The following is a 19373-nucleotide window of genomic DNA, read 5'->3' as shown; positions in this document are numbered from 1 at the left end:
ATATGTCCCTGATCTTGTGTTTATATATATATATATATATATATATATATATATATATATTGTCACATCTCTGGACTCTTTGTTTATTGTCTCGTGCCATGTGCTCTCTGTGCCCTACCTTCCCTTCGTGTTTATTGTATAATTGTCTTCACCTGCTCCCTGTTAATTCAATTTCCTTGTGTATTTAGTCCTGTGTGTTTTGAGTTCATAGGGTTCGATCGTCAATGTCCTTACGTGGTTTTTGTCCTGCCTGCCTGCCTATATGTATTTTGCCCATTAAAAAGATTAAATCTGTTTAAGTTTATGTTACTTGCCTTGTGCTCCTTCTCGCTAAACCACAAGCGTGACAGTACGATCGGCGTATTTCCCCTATTGTTTTTTGTTTTGTCATGATTCCCCTTATGACGACCCGAACTTCCTCATTCTCCTGCTGCAGCAGGAGGATAGCTCTCTCAAAAGGCTATACGAAGGACTTCCTCGCCCTTGCAAACGACTCGCGCTACCCGGACAGCTTCCTCTGCTCGATCCATTTCTGCGGACTAAACACCTCCACACAAGCGAAGCTGTCTGGGGACGGCCCTCGAGAGAGCGTCGCCGCATACATCGAGTGGGTGCTGGTGTCGTGCAACTTGCCGATGATTGTTCAGCCCATGGACAACGACACCAGCCCCACTCAGGATCCAGAGCCCAGCCCATTATCTCCCGCGGAGCCCAAGCCTGTGCCCACCGATGGCGCAGTCGCAGAGTCTGGCACGACCATGGAACCATTGCAGAGGAGAGCGACAGAGCCATGGAGCGCCACCAGACCTGAGCCGACTACGACAGACCAGGTGCGTGAGCCGGCAACAGAGCTAGCCATGGTGGAGACCGCCCAGCCGTCCTGAATACCTGCCTCAAGAGACTGTTCCCCAAGAGTTCCGTCCAGTGTCTGCGCCACGTGCGCTGCGTCCAGTGCCCCTCGAGCGCTCCGTCCAGTGCAGTGTTTATTGTATAATTGTCTTCAGCTACTCCTGTTAATTTAGTCAATTTCCTTGTGTATTTAGTCCTGTGTGTTTTGAGTTCACGTTGTCCGATCGTCGAGGTTACCTACATGTGGTTTATGTCCTGTCTGCCTGTATATATTATTTTGCTCGTCATTGGATTAAATCTGTTCAAGTTTATTTACTTCTCAAGTGCTCCTTTCCCACTTAAAAACCACAATAGTGACATATATATTATGCACGCTTACAATAAATCACTAGTTCATATTACCTCATTTATACTGTGTTTGGTCTCTACTAATTCATCTTTGGATGATCTAATGAAGAGTGTACATGTTTGCATTTTGAAAATCATTAATAGTCTGCATAACCTCTGATTCAGTTTCATATACAAATTACCATGATTTGAGTTTTTTGAGATATTGAACTCTTCTGCAACCCTTAAGCTTTTGCTTAGATACTCGGATTTCGGTATATTTCTCCTAGCTCTTTTCACGTTCTACCTGGGAAGAAACTCCCAATCAACAAAGTTTGACATCTTTGGAAACTATCACTCTTCAAACCTGAAAAAACGTGATCGCAAGTCAAAGACCTTGAAACCATTAGACTTTCATTTAAGATTGCATCCGGAAACTCGCCAATGACTGAGGCCATGCAAGTATCATACCGAATGCCGATACCATGTGAGTTTAGAGACACCAGCCACCATAGTCCAATGTGTACCAGGAACCAGAGCATCTGACATCTCGGCAAATTTAAAATTGCTGGATAATGCTAAATGTAAATTCAGTAAGATTGTTATTCACATTGGCACTAATGAAATCCGCCAGGGATTACAAAAATAACATTAAAGAGGTGTGAAATTGCAGTACGATGTCGTACAATGTAATATGCTCTGGTCCCCTCCTGCTTACCGGGGTGATGAGATTCACAGCAGACTGCTCGGTCTCAATGGTTGGATGTCATCTTGAGTAGCCCACTGTGTAGCTTACATAGATGATGTAGTGATCTTTTCAGATACATGGAAAAATGGTTTTTAACTGCTTGGCCAAAGCTTCTTTGACGTTGAACTTGGCAAAGTGTGACTTTCCAAGAGCTGTAGTGACATACTTGGGTAAGAAAGTTGGTCATGGTAAGGTTCGCCCTGTGGTAGCCAAAGTATCAGCCATCCTAAGGTTCCCAGTTCCCTAAATAAGCGCGATTTCAGAAGATTTTTGGGAATGGTTGGCTTCTACCAATGATTTTGTGAGAATTTTTCCTCTGCAGTTTCTCCAACAACTAACCTCCTAAGTTCTTCTAAGAAGTTTGTATGGAGTGCAGAATGTGCCAGTGCTTTCGCTGCTGCAAAGGACATTATGTGTAATGCCCCTGTGCTTGCTGCCCCTAACTTCACCTTGCCTTTTTTTAAACTGGAAGTCGATGCCAGTGCTACTGGGGTGGGAGCAGTTCTGTTGCAAGAAGATGCTTATGGAGTAGACCATCCTGTGTGTTATTTCTTTAGAAAACTTTCCAAGTGTCAGCAGAATTACAGCACCATAGAGGAGACTTTAGCTCTCCTCATGGCTCTGCAACATTTTGAAGTCTATGTTGGAGGTAGTTGTATTCTATTGTTAGTGTACACTGAGCACAATCCCCTGACCTTCCTGTCTCAAATGGGCAATTCTAATCAACGCCTGATGCGCTGGTCCCTTATTGTACAAGAATACAACTTGGATATTCGTCATAAAAAGGGGTCAGAAAATGTCATAGCAGGTGCACCGTGTAGGACCAATAGTGCAAATAACTGACATACAGGTTTTCTAGTGGTTTTGTGAGTACGTTTTATTACATACTGTGGTAATCTGTAATTCATGGGTGGGGGTGTTACGTCCCAAAATTTCTTAATTTGTTGTGTTGTCTCTCAAGTGTTGAACAGTTGCCTGTGTTCCCCCCTCTCTCTCTTTTTCAAGGAGTGGCCGCAGAACAACATAGTCCTTTGGGGCAGACCTGACCTGTTGAAAAAAGATGGTCTTCATCCCTCCTGTGGTGGTGACGCTAGAAACATGGCACATAGTCTTAGAGCTCATACTTGACTAAGTGCAGAAAAGTAGAAAACGTCCAAACCAAATTAAATGCAACAATTTAATTGATGTTAATCAATGTTTCTAATACAGGTAAGCAAATGATAAAACTTTGCTTGCTGTATATCAGATCGTTTTCTGCAAAAACACTTAATATAAATGATTTGATTAATGATCAGAACCTAAATTTGCTGTTTGACACAAACCTCGCTAAAACCAGATGAGTACATTAATTTATTGCATTTATAGCATTATCTAGAGAAGCATGTGCTAGTGGTAAGTCATGTTTGTACTAGTTACTGTATACAGGCCACCAATGTACCACATAGATTTCATTAAAGATTGAATTTACTGATTTTCTAACTGAGTACTGGCTGCAGATAAAGTCTTAATTGTTTAATATCCATGTTGATAATGAAAAAGATCACCATTCTTAGACATTCTGAACTTCCTTGGGGTTAGACAATACATGCCAGGACCTACTCATTGTTGAAACCATACTCTAGATTTAAAAGTGTCCAGAAAATGGAGCACAGGTGGGGAAAAAACAAAATTGGAAGAATTTCATATTGCCTGGTGGGAACGTATCCTATCATTCATAAAAGCATTAAAAACTGTGCTATTTTGAGACACCATGAATATAAACTAAATTGCATTTTAACATACTATCTTTGTTTTAAAAAACGCATTTATTAACAACTTGTAGCACATTTAAAAACATATTTTATACAATAATACACTTAAGTGTACTAATGAATCATTTTAGTATATTATGTACAAAATTAGTGCACCTAAATAGAGCACTTTAATTACATTATTGAAGTGTACTTGTTTTTACCTGGGCATCCTATAGGTTTTCTTAAAGTGAACTTTACATCATACTTGTAGTATACTACTACTATATCTCTATGTAGCGAATACTATATAGTGTATTGCACTCAGCGTAACGTTTAGAATAGGCCAATGGATCAGAAGAAGGGCACGGCTACTGGAGAGAAGAGAACAGCACAACAGGTGAGTGAACAATCCACAAAGTCATTTTTTGTGTTTAACTTTCTGTATTTGAAAATTTAAAATTAACAATTAGTAGAAGTACAGTAAGTAATAACAACTGCTCTTTTTGGATTTCACAGGTGCATGGATTCAGCAGATCGAGTACACAAATACACAGAGAAAAATAAAAGAGGAAAATAAAATAATTTTTTTACAAAAATCAATAGTGTTCAGATTTCTTATTATATAGTATGTAACACAATAGGCTCAAAACAGTTCAACATAGAAATGGCTCGCCTCGTATTAAACGGCGTTCATCTTGAAACGGGAATCAAGAATCGTCAGGGATCTCTGATTTCACAAGGGAGGGAGGAGGGGCAGGGCAAAACAATAAACTTTCAATAGTTTCAGCGTTAAATTGAATTTTTACGATATTAATTCGACACTCCAAAACTTATTAAACACTATAGCACTTGAATAACTTTTGATACTAAGTTAAATCTCATTATTTTTTATGTCAGTTTCAGCTCACGTGGTCTACTTCTATCTTACAATCAACTATTAAATCAGCGGCACTTTTCTGATACAGATATCAAGTTTTATCAAGACATTTAAATCAATCTCACCAAGGGATAAATAAATATATTCAAGGAGCTCTTTTGTGGCACTTTTTAACTCTGCAGTTCTGTAAATCTCGTCTCGTCCGCTTAGCTCTCCGACGACAGCTCCTTCACATTAGAATTTCAGCTTCAGAAATCACGATTTCTGTAATATCTGGTCATTTTTCCCTAATTAAGTCACTTACAAAGAAGGATTAGGAGATCCTTCTTGTAGCTGCCTCTTCCCACTCTAAGAGAATCGAGAATTTTCTCTCTGGCGCGCTCTACCAAGAAAAGATAGGCGGGGCTTGACTCACTGCTGCCACTCATTCTTAAAGAGACAATCGCTATTTTTCATCAGCTATGTTGATTACGCCTTTATTTAAATCCATATTAACGGCAGTTAATACGGGTTACATCTAGGTATTCATTTGTATATATGTTGTTTTACGAATATTTGAACAAAAAGCTAAAAAATGGAATAGAATGGAATGGATTCATAATGATAAACAAAATGCAGATGAAGTCGATCAACAGCCCAAAGTTTGTCCGTCATTATTCTCTTCATGGATCAACATTTTATTCCATAACATTTTTTTGTCAGTCAGAGTCAGAGTTTTGATGCTGTTTTATGCTGTTGGAAGAATGTTTCTTCCTTGCTTGTGTTTTGGAAATTGTGTAATGAAGTTATAATATAAAGTATAAATATAAATAAATATAAAAAGTATATAATAAATATATTATATACTAAGTATAAGTTAAGTATACTTATGTAATTTTAAGCATATTTCTGAGATGTACATAAAAGTAAACTAAGAGTATACTTTCCTATTTTAAGTTTAAAATAAGTATACTAATAGCACTCTTGAATAAACAGTTTTCATAAGGATAACAGCATTTTTGTAGTTAAGTTAAACATAATGTAAAATAACAAATGATGGTCCTTTCTTTAAAATAATTTGCATTATGCCTTTTAATAGGACAAGATAGTAGATTGGGGTCACTGTAAGCACTGCCATTTTCTAAAAATGATTTGACTAGTAAGGTACATATTTCTTGTTCACATGTTAAATACATATTCATCTTTAGGACACGGAAGATCTTTTACAGAGTGCCACTGAGAAGACCACCATGGGCATCTTTGCGATACTGCAGACAATGATGCTAGAGAGTGTGGCAGTGTTTCAGGACCTCTGTCTAATTTAAATGAATGAGTTGTTGTGATTTTGGGGGGGTTGTGATGGTTTGCAGTTCTGTCCCACAATTAAAATTGTTTATTTTTATATTTTTACAGGTAAAACATTTTTCAATAAATGAAAATAAACTCTACTGTACTGATACTGTTAGTAATATACAGTAAAGCTATTACTGTCAAGTAAATCTAATTTAATTACTGGCAGTTGGATACCAGCATTGTTACTTACAGTAACCTTTTATCTCTGACACATTTATTTTGGCATTTATATCTATTTATATATCACTTTTGTGCTGCGGTATTAATGTCATGAAGAGGCTCATAATATCTCACCATTACTGTTTCATTACACAGCTCAAAGCATTCTGGGTAGAATCTCATCAGTCTCTTCTGATTCATCAACACAGTTTCACAGATGATCCATAATAAACGGTAAACCCAGGACAGAGTGTCTGAGTGAATGTGGTCTGGACTGTGTGGATGAGTCTCATTGTGTCAGAGACGCTGAAGAAGGACAGAGTTCCTGCGCTCTCATCCACATACACTCCTACTCTAGCGATATTACCATACACTCCTGTTCTTCTGATATTATCAGACACTCCTGATCTTCTTCTTCTGATGATGATGATGGGCTGTACAGGGAAATTAATCTCTCTGTTATTGTGTCTGTATGAGTAACCGTCAGGAGAGCAGTCCAAACTCCAGGACTGATCATTATTTCCAAACACACAGTCATCACCTCCCTTCCTGCTGATGCTCTTATATGACACTGATATAGACACACCTCCACTCCACTCGATCTCCCAGTAACAGCGTCCACACACACTCTCTCTACACAACACCTGATAAACATCATTAAATCTCTCTGGATGATCAGGATATGACTGAGACTCAAGCACATACGTCACCTTTCTGTTCTCCTCAGACAGACGGAGATCAGTGTGCGCTGTGTTTGGATCCAGTGTGAGAAAACATGCATCTGAACACAAGAACAGAAACATTTAGAACACAAGAACAATCACTAAAATAGCCGTGTGTGTGTGTAGACGTACATTTCTTGAGTCCTGCTGTAATCCTGGATTCTCCTCCATGATCAACTCTAGAAAACACACAAAGACACAGTCAGTCAATAAAAGATTAAAATATCAAAAAATAAAGTAAACCTCCAATAAAGATGGAGGTTTACGACCCTGCACTGACTACCGATCACTTAACCAAATAACTGTCAAGTTCCGTTATGCGTTACCACTCATCCCCGCAGACCTAGAGCACCTACATGGAGCCAACTTATTCACTAAACTTGGACCAACTTATTCACTACTACTGTACCGTAGTACTTACAATCTGATAAGGAGATGACTGGAAGACAGCTTATTATGAGACAGCTTAGTATTATGATTGTCTTTCTTAGAAGTCCTGACAAGTTTAAATGTGTCTCATTGTTGTACACAGCAAGAAATGCTTTGCCCGGAATGTTCTATGGTTGGACAGGTTTCCACTGGGGAGGTCTGGGGAGCCTCCCGGTGAACAATCGAGTTTGTAAATCAGACGCTTGTGCAAAAGCTTGGGTTAAAGTTGCATTGCACATCTGGTCCATTAATGGTCTCTGACAACAAAAAGGTTCTGTGTTCAGTGTTGACCGAGTTAGTTTTTAGCAGTTTTGTTGCCTCAGAGACAAGACCAGACCTATGAAGGAGGCCGTCAGGACGCCCAGGCATCATCAGATGATCGCTGATCCGTTTTATCACTCATTGTTTAGGAGTAGAAACCCGAGATTCTTCTAGAATGTCATTCTATGTAAGTTTATGTGCTTGTTCACAAAGGTGCCACAACAGCAAATTTTCATTTTCCGGAGTTAGAACACAAATGTAACTATAGAGTGAAGTTTTAAACATGAGAAATATCAAAATTCTTTGGTCATTGTTAGCATGATTCTAATTGTCAGATCAGACTCAAGGAACTGTTCTAAGCTACCTCTAAAAGAGCTACCACCACACCTAGAGGGGATTCGAAAACAGTAAAACTAAACAGTTCAACTCTAGGGGAGTTGTACAATGAGCCTGTATTTTACCCCATGAGCTCTGAAGCATTTTTGCATACCAATTTTAACACATGGGTGGAATAATTCCTAATTATTATTGTAATTGTTTACAATCCAACGTGACCCAATTATGAATGGAGCAAGTTGCTGGCACAAGGGGCTTGGCAGATCCGGCATGGGGTGAAGAATTGAAGAGGTTAAATTTGCATATTCCTTTAATACTTTATATTGTTGAATCATACAGAAAAACCTAGACTCATATAAGAAACACTGAAAACAAAACCTCCTGCTGGACATACTTGAGTTTGTTCAGTGGACCCTCCAGTTTTTCAGAGAGCAGCTTGACTCCTGAATCTCCCGGGTGATTGTAGCTCAGATCCAGCTCTTTCAGATGTGAGGGGTTTGAAGTCAAAGCTGAAGACACATAATAACAGCCTTTCTCTGTGACCATACAGCCAGAAAACCTACAAAACATGCAAAAGCAATTGATCAACGTTTGGTCACAAAAAAATAATAATAATAATAAAAAAAAAAAAAAAAAAAAAAAACTTTGTGCTTAGCATTATCAGTAAATCAGTAAAAAAAATTGTCACAAATCATTAGACATTTTGCATTCAAATGCAAAATTAAAGCATTATATCTTTTCAAACAAACAATAATAGTACTGTTCCTGAAATCAACAAAGTAATAAAAGGAAATAATATAAAGTCTACATTAAAAACAAAACAAAAAAATTCTAAATGTCCTAATCCACCCAACTCAGAAGAGAGATTTGCACCAAAATGATTATACTTTGACTATGTTTTGGCCCGATGTTGAACTAACTTGCCGACCCTTTCCCTAGGCAATCTCTACCTATAGCTAGCGCCAGCCCTAATGTGAATATGTGAATAATCATGCATTTCTTTACTCGACAGAGCCATGTTAATTAGTTAAAGCTAAGATGCTAAGAGCATCCTGCCCACAGCTGTTAGATAGTGTTGATAGTGTTGCTATTTCAATCTATTATTTGCTATTGCAATCCACATCTACAAACAACTGTATAAACATAAACACTGCATGTTTTTGTCTCTTGTTCTGGCATTGCATTGAGAGCAGAATAAACATTTGTTTACACAATTTAATAGTCATTTATTGTGGTAGCATTTACTTAAATTGTACTTTACAGAACAAATTACCTCAGTATCTCCAGCTTACAGTTTGGACTCTTCAGTCCATCAGAAAGAAGCTTTACTCCTGAGTCCTGCAAGTCATTGTTACTCAGGTCCAGCTCTTTCAGGACAGAGTTTGATGATTCTAAAACTGATGACAAACTCCCACAAGACTGCGCAGTGAGATTACATGTGGAAAATCTGAACAAAGATGAACAAAGTACTTACAGTCCTTAACGGTGTGTGTGTTTTTTTAATAAGTAAATTAATTAATATTTGAAACTCAAACCTTAAAATCTCCATCTTAGAGTTTGGACTCTTCAGTCCATCATACAGAAGCTTTACTCCTGAGTCCTGCAGGTCATTGTTACTCAGGTCCAGCTCTCTCAGGACAGAGTTTGATGATTGTAGGGATAATGACAATCTTTCACAGGACTGAGAAGTGAGACTACAGCCACAAAGCCTGCGAGGAGAATCCAAAAAAAGATGGATGAACAAGGAGTTGTGAAACATGTTCTGAAAGAAAAATCCTGAATTTGTATAAAGCAAATGTGTAGAACCAAGCAATGTGATTTGAGACAGTCAGCTGTTCATTCCAATGATTCCAAGATTTCTAGCTGTTTTGAAGGAGTTATGGTTGATAAGTCTAACTGCATGGTGCAACTGTGATGAAATTATTGGTTTATTGAAACCACAAGCAGTTCTTGTTGGTCCTTGATCCAGCATGACATGTCTGTTAGACATGCTGACATGTGAGCATGGAATTGAGTGACATGAAAAGTACAGCAGTGATACGAAAAGCCATGTTTCTGGATGACAGAACTTATTGATGCCATGTAGACAGAAGAAAAGTGGTTCATGAAGGTCATGTTATACTTTTAATCAAATCCATAAGGAAAGGGAACTAGTTTTTAAATTAACATGAAACTGTTCAAATTATTAAATTTCTTTGAACAAACAAACTGTTCAATGAAGTCATTGAGTGCCTTTTGGTACCTGAACATATGCTTATGAAAATCACAATTTGAAAACTGCATTACAAAATTCCAGGATCCAATCATACTATGACACACTCACAGTATAGACAGGTGAAAGACCCTCTTAGTTATAGAAGCATATATTTAACCACATATTTGATTTGATTCAGTGAATATGTCAAACCTCAGTATGTTCAGTCGACAGTGTGAACTCTTCAGTCCATCATAAATCAGCTTCACTCCTGAATCCTGCAGGTGATTGCTGCTCAGGTCCAGCTCTATCAGATGAGAATTTGATGATTGTAGAGCAGAAGACACAGTTTCACAGCATGTTTCATCAAAACCACAGCCGTCAAATCTGCCAAAAAACAGCATGTTTTATTTTCATTATTTTCAGGGGGTTTTATGTACTTCAGAATCAAAAAATTCAACCTATTGTGAGATAATTGTTTAGTAATATAGAAAAAAATGTTTGAAGAGCAGACAGTAAAATTACTCACAGGGCTTTTCTGCAGCATCTCACAGCTGGAATGAGTCTCTTGTAGTCTGATTGTTCTGATGTGAACCTCTTTGGGTTGAACTCATCCAGCACCTTCTCTGACATCAACAGTATGTTGGTCAGCACTGTACACATTGAAGATGAGAGATCTCTTCCTGGATGTTCATCTGAACTGAGGTATTTCTGGATTTCTTCATTTAATGAGTTATCTTTGAGCTCAAGTAAGCAGTACAATAAGTTTACTAGAGCTTCATCTGAAATAATGTACTCGTTTTGTTTTTTTTCATGTATTCACTTATGTTTATGATGATCTTTGTGGTGTCTTCAGCATGTGTGATCAGGCCTTTGAGCAGGTTTTGACTGGATTCCAGTGCAATTCCCATCAGAAAACGCAGGAACAGGTCCAGATGTCCTATCTGACTCTCCATGGCTTTATCAATGGCCTTCTGCAGTAACTTTTCTAATGTCACATTTTCTTCTGGCCCATCAAAGAAAAACTGAAGCTCCTGCATGTTTTTGTTCAGATAGCAGATGAACACATGCAATGCAGCGAGAAACTCTTGAACACTCAGATGCACAAAGCAGAAGACCTTTGCTCCATGAAGTCTGTGTTCCCTTCTGAAGATCTCAGCAATCATTCCTGTGGGCTCAGTGTCTTTACTCACATCAATATCACATGCTTTTAGATCTTCCTTATAGAACACAATGTTTTCCTTCTTTAGTTGTTCAAATGCTAATTTAGCTAACTTTAAAATAATCTCTTTATTTAATTGTAAGCACTCTATACATTCTCTTTCTTCTTGTTCATCATATTTCTGGTTCTTCATGTCCGTCTGTATCAGCAGGAAGTGAATGTACATTTCAGTGAGTGTTGTGCTGATGTTCTCTTCATTGTTCTCAGTGAGAATATCCTGAAGTACTGTGGCTGTAATCCAGCAGAACACCGGAACGTGGCACATGATGTAGAGACTACGAGACGTCTTAATGTGTGAAATGATTCTGGTGGACAGACTCTCATCTGTGAATCTCTTTCTGAAGTACTCCTCTTTCTGCTGGTCAGTGAATCCTTGCACTTCTGTGAATAAACCCACATACCGTGGAGGAATCTGATTGGCTGCTGCTGGTCGTGATGTCACCCAGACAAGAGCTGATGGAAGCAGAGTCCCTTTGACCAGACTTGTAAAGAGCACATCCACATATGCTTTTTTCTCAACAGTGTTCAGTGATCTACTTTTAAAATTTAGAGGCAGGCGACTCTCGTCAAGTCCATCAAATATAAATGCTAGCTTACATTCTGTATATAGCTTTGATTTCTCCAAGTCCTTCAGTTCAGGATAAAATTCCAGCAGAAGCTCATGAAGACTGAAATCTTCATTTGTCATTAAGTTAATCTCTCTGAATGAAAGCAGGAACACACAGTGTATATCCTGGTTAGATTTTCCTTCTGCCCAGTCCAGGATGAACTTGTGCACAGAGACTGTTTTTCCAATTCCAGCGACTCCTTTAGTCAGCACAATCTTTTTGTCATTGTTTTTCCTCAGTTCAGTAAATATATCATTATATCTGATTGGTTTGTTCTGTGTTTTTTTGTTCTTGAAGGCATCATCAATCTTCAGAATCTCATGTTCGTGATTAACATCTTTCATATCTCCCTCTGTGATGAATAGTTCAGTGTAAACAGCCTTGAGTTGTGCTTCATTGTCTTTGTTGCCCTCAAAAATATATTCTGTTTTCTCCTTCATGTTTGTTTTGTGAGTTTCCAAAAAGTTTTGCAGCTCTGTAATAAGCATAAATAATATTGAAAGGAAAAAAATAAACGGCATGATCATCATTGTTAATAACTGTTACAAAAAACTAAATTCATATTTCTGAAAACATCACACTCCATCATTAACAACTTAGTTTCAGTCTTATAATGTCTAAATATGTTTTATATGTTTTCTATATCTGTTTTTGCACTGGAGGAACACTGTTTTCTTTACTTTATTTATATAAAATCTTATTTGAAAGTCACTGGAATTGCTGCTTGCAATATATTTTCTTGTTACTATTTATAGACTTGTTTATCTATTTATAGTGATGAATATTTACTCCAGATATGTTGTAAATTACCTCCAACCTCAACAGATATATTCACATTGTCCCCAGTCTGAGCTGTAAGAGAAAGAGAATTACTCACTGGGAAACATTTATCACAAATATATCACTACAGTAGAGAGGAAAAGAGGTTTCACTTTAAAATATTTTAATGTTACAGTAACAGTGAAGTAAACGTTACCTTGTTTGTGTTCTTTCACCAACTGATCAACCAGATCATTTTGGTTCATCTTTCTCAGGATGTCTACCGTGACCTTCACAGCTTCATCTGGTCCAAAACACACCACCATCTTATCTACTGTGTCTAATACATCTGCCTTCTCCATTTCAGACTTTGAGATATGCTTATGATATGCATTCATTAAGCGCCAATGAAACTCCTTCAGTTCAGCTTGTACCAGCTCCTTCAGTGAATCCACGAGCAGCTCTTTAACAAACGCCATCATCCTTCAACTCATGGCTGCAGGTCAAGAAAAAAGAAAATATTTGAAGAACTTCCACTCTTAACATGTGGACCTAAGTGCTCAAATCTTATGATTATGAAGCTGTGAATAGAGCTATATTAATAAATCAAATCTGAAAAACCTAACAAACAAACAAACAAAAAGGTCATAAATAATAATCTTACTGCTGTTTGATACTGCAGGGATGGAATCAGTACAGTGCATGACACTTTTAAATCCATGTTTTGGTATCTAATGAAGTAATATTATTTACCATGAATAAAGATGAAGCAGATATTTCTCGTTTCTCCAGTTAGCTGGGTCTTGATCGGAAGTTCTGAAACATTCAATTATGCATTTTTATAGGACTCTGCAGTGGAAATTTTCTTCAGAACATAAAAAAAGAACAATTTAAGAAAGGTAATGAAGCCAGTTTTTCAGACTTGAGATGAGAGTAACTAACAACAGTACTTCATCACATTTTGAAAATGAGATGCGAAAAAATTTAAATGCTAGTCATGTACTTTTGACAACAACGTTGCACACATGTTAATGAAATAGAGTAGAAATGCTGCTTGCTCTTTTATAGAGTTTGAAATTCAGACCTACTGATGCACTACTACATCAAAACTGTAAGCAGACAGCATGAAGCTACTGATTGATAGAGCGCACGACAAAACATACTGTGAGAAATTAGACTCATTATTCAAGAGCACACCGTGACAACAATATGAAAACATGCAGCTTTCTGTAATTCTCTTCCACAGAAACACTGCATCATCTGTTGATTGTTACATAAGTTTAAATAATAAAATCATCAAACTTACTTCACCACAGTATCAAAGTCTCAGATAAACAAAAGTAACAATAAGAACAACCAAAGAAAGATGAAGCACTCACTTCAGATCATGTGCGGATCTTTCTTCTTCGTCCTCTGAACAGTGTTGTATTGTACAGCTCTGAAACTTTTTACTTTTACAGAGCAAGTTAAAACTAGACGAAGACATGTGAATCAGAGGATTACAGCCATACTGTGCGGAGCAGAGAGCCTACAGGGCGGAGCAGGAAGGAACGGGGTGATATTTCACAAGCAAGTTCCATCTTGAGTGGTTGATTTATGCCCTAACAAAAGAATTCTATCAATAAACAGTCCAGCAAGTCTGAGAGTTAAGCCAGGTCTAGATATTCCTGGCTGTAGTCCTCAAGCGTGCCCTGCTTGAGAGTTAGTAATGGCATCGCGAGGCACATACCTGGCCATGGTTCAGGTGAAAAGCTGCTGGATCCTGGTTTGATGTAGCATTCTGTCACAAATGAGTGGTCTGAGGCGGTCGGATCCATTTGCAGGCTTTTATTCAATGAAGGCAAGTCAAAGCAGGCAGCAAACAGTAATCAAAAAACTTGGCTTGGCGTAACAGTTTGGCAGATTACACCATTCGACATTTTCACGTACATTCAGTTTTAATTTGGTACACGTTTTTTTTTGAATACATAAAAACAACACATTCTTCTTCACGAAAAAACAATTCACATGCACACAGTAATAAAGCCTTATTCTCTGCTGGTGCCCTCAAGATTTCCCAGTGGGTTTTTATAAATAAATAATCAAATTAAGTCTGTGATGAACATAATTTAACAATGCGTTTACACAGGAACTAGGTTACAGAGAAGACACAGGGAATGAAAAACACAAGAAGAAGGTCCTGGGGTGTGACACCCTGTAATGAGATATCACTTTCACAATGAGTTTCTTCACTGGGTTTGGCAAGTCTTTCCCTGTTCTTTGTGAATAGCACCAGTTCCCAAGCGTGATTTCATCACATTTTGCTGGTTTAATCTATAGATTGCTCCTGCTGACTGTATACGCTCCTCACACAACTTGATTTTGAACACGCGTTTTTGTCATAAGTTCGATCAGTAACTTTTGTGGATTCACAGACTACAGTGAAGAAAAAACTGCCCCACGACCAGTAATTATAACCAGTAAAAATAAACTTCAAACCATTTTATCGTTTTGACATTGACAGCATAGTGTACAACTTTAAATCCTTGGAAATAAAGTTTTCTAGAATGCTCTCAGACCTGAAACAGCTTTAAGAATATGGAATTTAAGACCACTTCTCATCATGTGGTTCCAGCAAAACAAATAGCTGTTGTAAAATAGGTGACCATTAGGGGTCATGGTGCATTGGTGGCTACGCGCAGAATTTTAGCACCCTAGAAGTACTTTGCAGTTATTGTGATGTACATAGAGTCCTGTTGTGGAAATTCGTTATCAGATCCAGAAAAAAATCTGCATAAAGTTCATGATAAATTATTGCTCTCCGATATCTTACAATGAGTTTACGCCAGATGAGAAAAACACATGCTATATTGTTATAGAGACAACTGAGAGAAGTTTATTTTAAAATATATTTAGCATTTCGACCGAAAGATGAAGGCAGTTGTAAGTAAAGAGACACAGGATGTATTTTAAAGCCTATTTTTTTATTCATATAAACAGTCTTTATTGGTCGTCTCAGCCTCACCAGCGAACGCCAAATCACGGCACATTTATGCTAAGCATGTGCTCAGAATCAATTAACCCGAGATACAGATATAACTCTCTTTCACACATCAAAGAACAGTTGATGTAGTGAACAACCATGTTTATAACTACACTAAAACAAGGATGGTGTGCATTTTATGCAGTTTGTACATGTTAAGGGTTATATTAAATAACAAAATCACACGCGACGCTTTTTCTCGTTTCCTTTTACTACAATGAAGCACTACGCGAGAACTGCATGACCAATCACAAACATGCATGTTTGCCGACGTATGATATAAATGAGAAACAACTGCTCAAAATGGACCAATCAAAAGATTTCTGGGTCTCAATCTTGTGTAGTCAGCATCTCATTAGTGTTTTTATTGTTGCAGTCTACAGCTGAATTTTTTTTTTTTTTTTTTTTTTTTTTTTTTTTAAGGCGCTGGGGCTGGTTGCCTTTCTAGCCAAGAAGACCAACTCAGGTCAGGATAAGACAGTGGCTGATAGTAAGTAAAGTTGATAAAACAAAAAGAATAAAGAGTGCACATCTTCATATCTTCATGAAGGTATGTATTTAGAAAGAAACAGAAGCTGAATCTATGCATTAATAATAATAATTTGAGTTATTATAATCAAATGATTTCATTCATGTCTCCAGGGACCCCAGAGTCCTTGCTGCTGCTGGAGAGGGTCTGGTATTCGGTGGTCCTTCAGTCCTCTCTACTGGCAAGGGGCTCCTCTCTATTACAGGATTAGAGGTCACCAGAGTGGTGGAGGAAGTTCACACGAGGACTCAAACCTGACCTTGTCCTTAAAGAGAAGGTCTACTACCAGCAGCAGCGAGAGAGATGGGCTCCATACCTGGGTGTGCCCCCTAAGAGGAGAGGAGCTGAAAATCTTTTATTGTTTTAACAATGTGTGCTTGGTCTCACCTCTGTCTGAAAAAAAAAAAAATGCAAGTAGATAATAAAAAGCGTCTCTAATCAGAGATCAGAGACTGGTTAATGGTTGTCCTGCGGTCTTCTCTATCACAAGATGAGAGGTCACCAGAGCAGTGGAGGAAGTTCTCATGAGGTTTCAAACCTGACCTTGCCCTAAAAGAGAAGGCCTACTACCAGCAGCAGTGAGAGAGATGGGCAGCTGAGCATTCGCCCTGGGTTATCTGCAGGAGTTGAGTGGATATATCCTTTCCTTCGGCTGGATAATCAAAAACTTTCAAATTTGTTGCAGAAAATACTCCACAGTATATCTCAGTGGACTCCCAAACAGCTACTGCCCAATCTACTGCTCTGCCAGTTAGCAACGACATTATAAAATCACACTTCTCCTCACAATCAAACTTATCCTCTTGGTTAGCTGAGCCATTAAACTTGGTAGGTAGAGTAAAGCTTACCGTTGTGGTTGGAGTCGGAAGAGAGTGGATATAATGCGTAAGGTGTTCATTGATGGACTGTAGCTTGGTAAGTTGTTCTTGATAATTCTTCAATAGCTCATTCTGGTATGCAGTGGATTCGTGATAGTCGAAGTAAGATGAGGCGGGAACCAAGGTCGAATCCATTTGCAGAAGTTTATTATGGACAACAGTAACAATCATAAATGATAAGACAGGCAGTGGGTCACTAACAAAGTGGCAGTCCGATCTGTCGACAAACACAGGGAATATCAAAGAAACAACAGTAACAAGGCAGGCAGTGAGTCAAAACCAGAATATCAGTCCAAAGGGCAGGTCCATGAATCAAGAGTCGAAGAAACAGGCAGAGATCATATACGTGGCAACAGACAAGAATAGATCCAGAAAACACTTGGGAAGGAAGAGTAACTGGAAATACTTCACAGTGAGCACATGAAGGGCCTCTGGTTATAAAGCCCACAAACAGTAAATGAGCGAAGAGGGAGTGGAGACGCACTTATATTTTTCTCTGTCATTTGACTTTTAGTCAAGTCACAGCCGGTTGTCTTCTCTGACCTCTTTCCACCTCTGCTTGTTAAAAGAAAAATGAAATAATACTTTGGACATCCAGTTATTATTTACTATAGTTAGTGTTACTAATACAGTATTATTCATTTTAAAGTCCCCCCTTCAAAGTCAAATTTTAGATGCTTTAAAACTCTTCTTTGATCATCAAAATGACATTTAAATGCTTTTTATCCTAATGAAAATATTTAAAATAGCTTAAAATTGCTTGAATATAAATCTACACCCTTGCCACATTTGCTACACACAGATCTATGAATATGCAAACTCAGTTATACTCAGATTATCCTGATCCACAGATAACATTTTTACTCGAGGGCAACTATAGTGAATATTCAAGCTGCTTTATGATGTTGTGTCTTAAGATATGTCAGGTTAAAACAGCTCAGACTTGTTTTAGTCCAGGAGTAGGTGCAAGCCTTGTCTGTGAAGCCAGGGGATGATTTTTATTTTACTATAAAAGGTATACAGGGCCCTTACTCTACAACCTTATAAAAAGTGTAATACAAACAAAAATGGCACCCTCCTTCCTATTCAACGCAAAAACAAACAAGAGAGATAAATGGACTCAATCTATAAGGGATAACTAAAGATAACACTGAAGTGTCTTTACAAGGTCTCAAACACAGAAGTGTTCAGTGTGACAACGCAGGATTTCTACTTCAACAATCTCAACACATTTGAGAGAAATGTACACCAATAGCACTAGCAACAAGGCTTCTAAGGACGAGTCCTCAAACACCACACATCATCCAGCCACCACTATTTTGAGGATAGCTGTAGATTAAGTACTCTCTCTCTTCTCCAATCACCCAATCGCTAATTATCAGCTTCAGGTGGGGAGACTCTGCAGGGAGAGAGAGAGGGCTTCAGTCTCAAACGCCGCTCTTCCTAAGATGAAGCTTCCTACTTGACTGGTTTCTGATACACCCCTACCCAGAAGAACAATCCTCAAATCACTCACTGAAACACACACACACACACATTTTACAATATGTCCCCAGTGTAAACTGTGATTGTAAAAATCCCTTTATTTACAAACCTGAAGCAACCTTCTGAAGAACATCTAGATACCATTTACAGATGTCCAAAATATCCTGTACTTAAATGAACTGCAAAGTGTGTTTTAAGCCTAAAATGTACTTTTATTGGAAGAATTGTTGTAAGTCTTTGTAGTTTTTGCATCCCAGCACTGTTTATTAAAAAAAAAAGTAAAAAAAAACATTTTATTGAATCAACAAGAAACATCAGATTTTAATGTGAAAACATTACCTAACATGTCACGCTTTTTCTAACAAGGTAATTTGTTTAAAGTTAGAAATTTTCCCAGCTTATTACAGCAGCGGACACTTAAATAGTTTAAAAAAAAAAGCATTAATTTATACGAAGATAATTTTATAATGAGGTGCATTTTTTTTTTTTCTTCTCTGCCCGTCCTCGGAGTAGGATGTGTTTTTCCTCCTCTCCCTACCCGTGACCTTGCCTGCTTGTGCTTCTTAGTCTCGTCTTGTGTCTACTTTTCTCCACTTGAGAGACTCTCTCTGCCCTGCTCTCCAGCTGAAAACATGGATTTGATCAACTGGTCTCTCAACGCAATTGACACCATCTTCTCGAAGAGAAGCGTGGGTTCGGGGGAACCCGATTGTCCTGCCGGGACGATGGCGGCCGGGTATTCGATGGACGCGTGGGAGAAGTGGCGTCTCGCGGTGCTTGGAGCCTCTTTCCGTGGAGGATATTGAAGATATCTTTCTTTCGGAACCTTGATTACGGGCTATTGCTGATCGGATTGGGCATAGCCCTGGTTTATCGACAAATTGAGAGAACGAGGGCAGCTGT

At 38.2% G+C, this 19373-nt stretch overlaps 2 protein-coding genes across 2 annotated transcripts in view; one reads left to right on the top strand and one right to left on the bottom strand.

The window, feature by feature from the left end:
* The window catches only part of LOC122342952 (NACHT, LRR and PYD domains-containing protein 3-like), a 924523-nt gene that overhangs the window by 688352 nt on the left and 216798 nt on the right, over nucleotides 1-19373 (top strand). The window lies entirely within an intron of this gene.
* LOC122342951 (NACHT, LRR and PYD domains-containing protein 3-like) lies at nucleotides 4009-14375 on the bottom strand. Its single transcript, XM_043237174.1, is given in 13 exon segments — nucleotides 4009-6806; nucleotides 6880-6926; nucleotides 8168-8332; nucleotides 9047-9220; nucleotides 9309-9482; nucleotides 10181-10354; nucleotides 10497-10773; nucleotides 10776-12272; nucleotides 12608-12649; nucleotides 12774-13052; nucleotides 13310-13372; nucleotides 13936-14157; nucleotides 14286-14375. Coding segments are annotated over 10 exon segments (3396 nt in total). The 5' UTR covers nucleotides 13039-13052; nucleotides 13310-13372; nucleotides 13936-14157; nucleotides 14286-14375; the 3' UTR covers nucleotides 4009-6225.

This window comes from Puntigrus tetrazona, chromosome 4 (assembly GCF_018831695.1).
Source record: "Puntigrus tetrazona isolate hp1 chromosome 4, ASM1883169v1, whole genome shotgun sequence".
Classification (NCBI taxonomy): domain Eukaryota; kingdom Metazoa; phylum Chordata; class Actinopteri; order Cypriniformes; family Cyprinidae; genus Puntigrus; species Puntigrus tetrazona.
The sequence above is the reverse complement of the archived record's forward strand: the minus strand, read 5'-3'. Positions and strand labels throughout refer to the sequence as shown.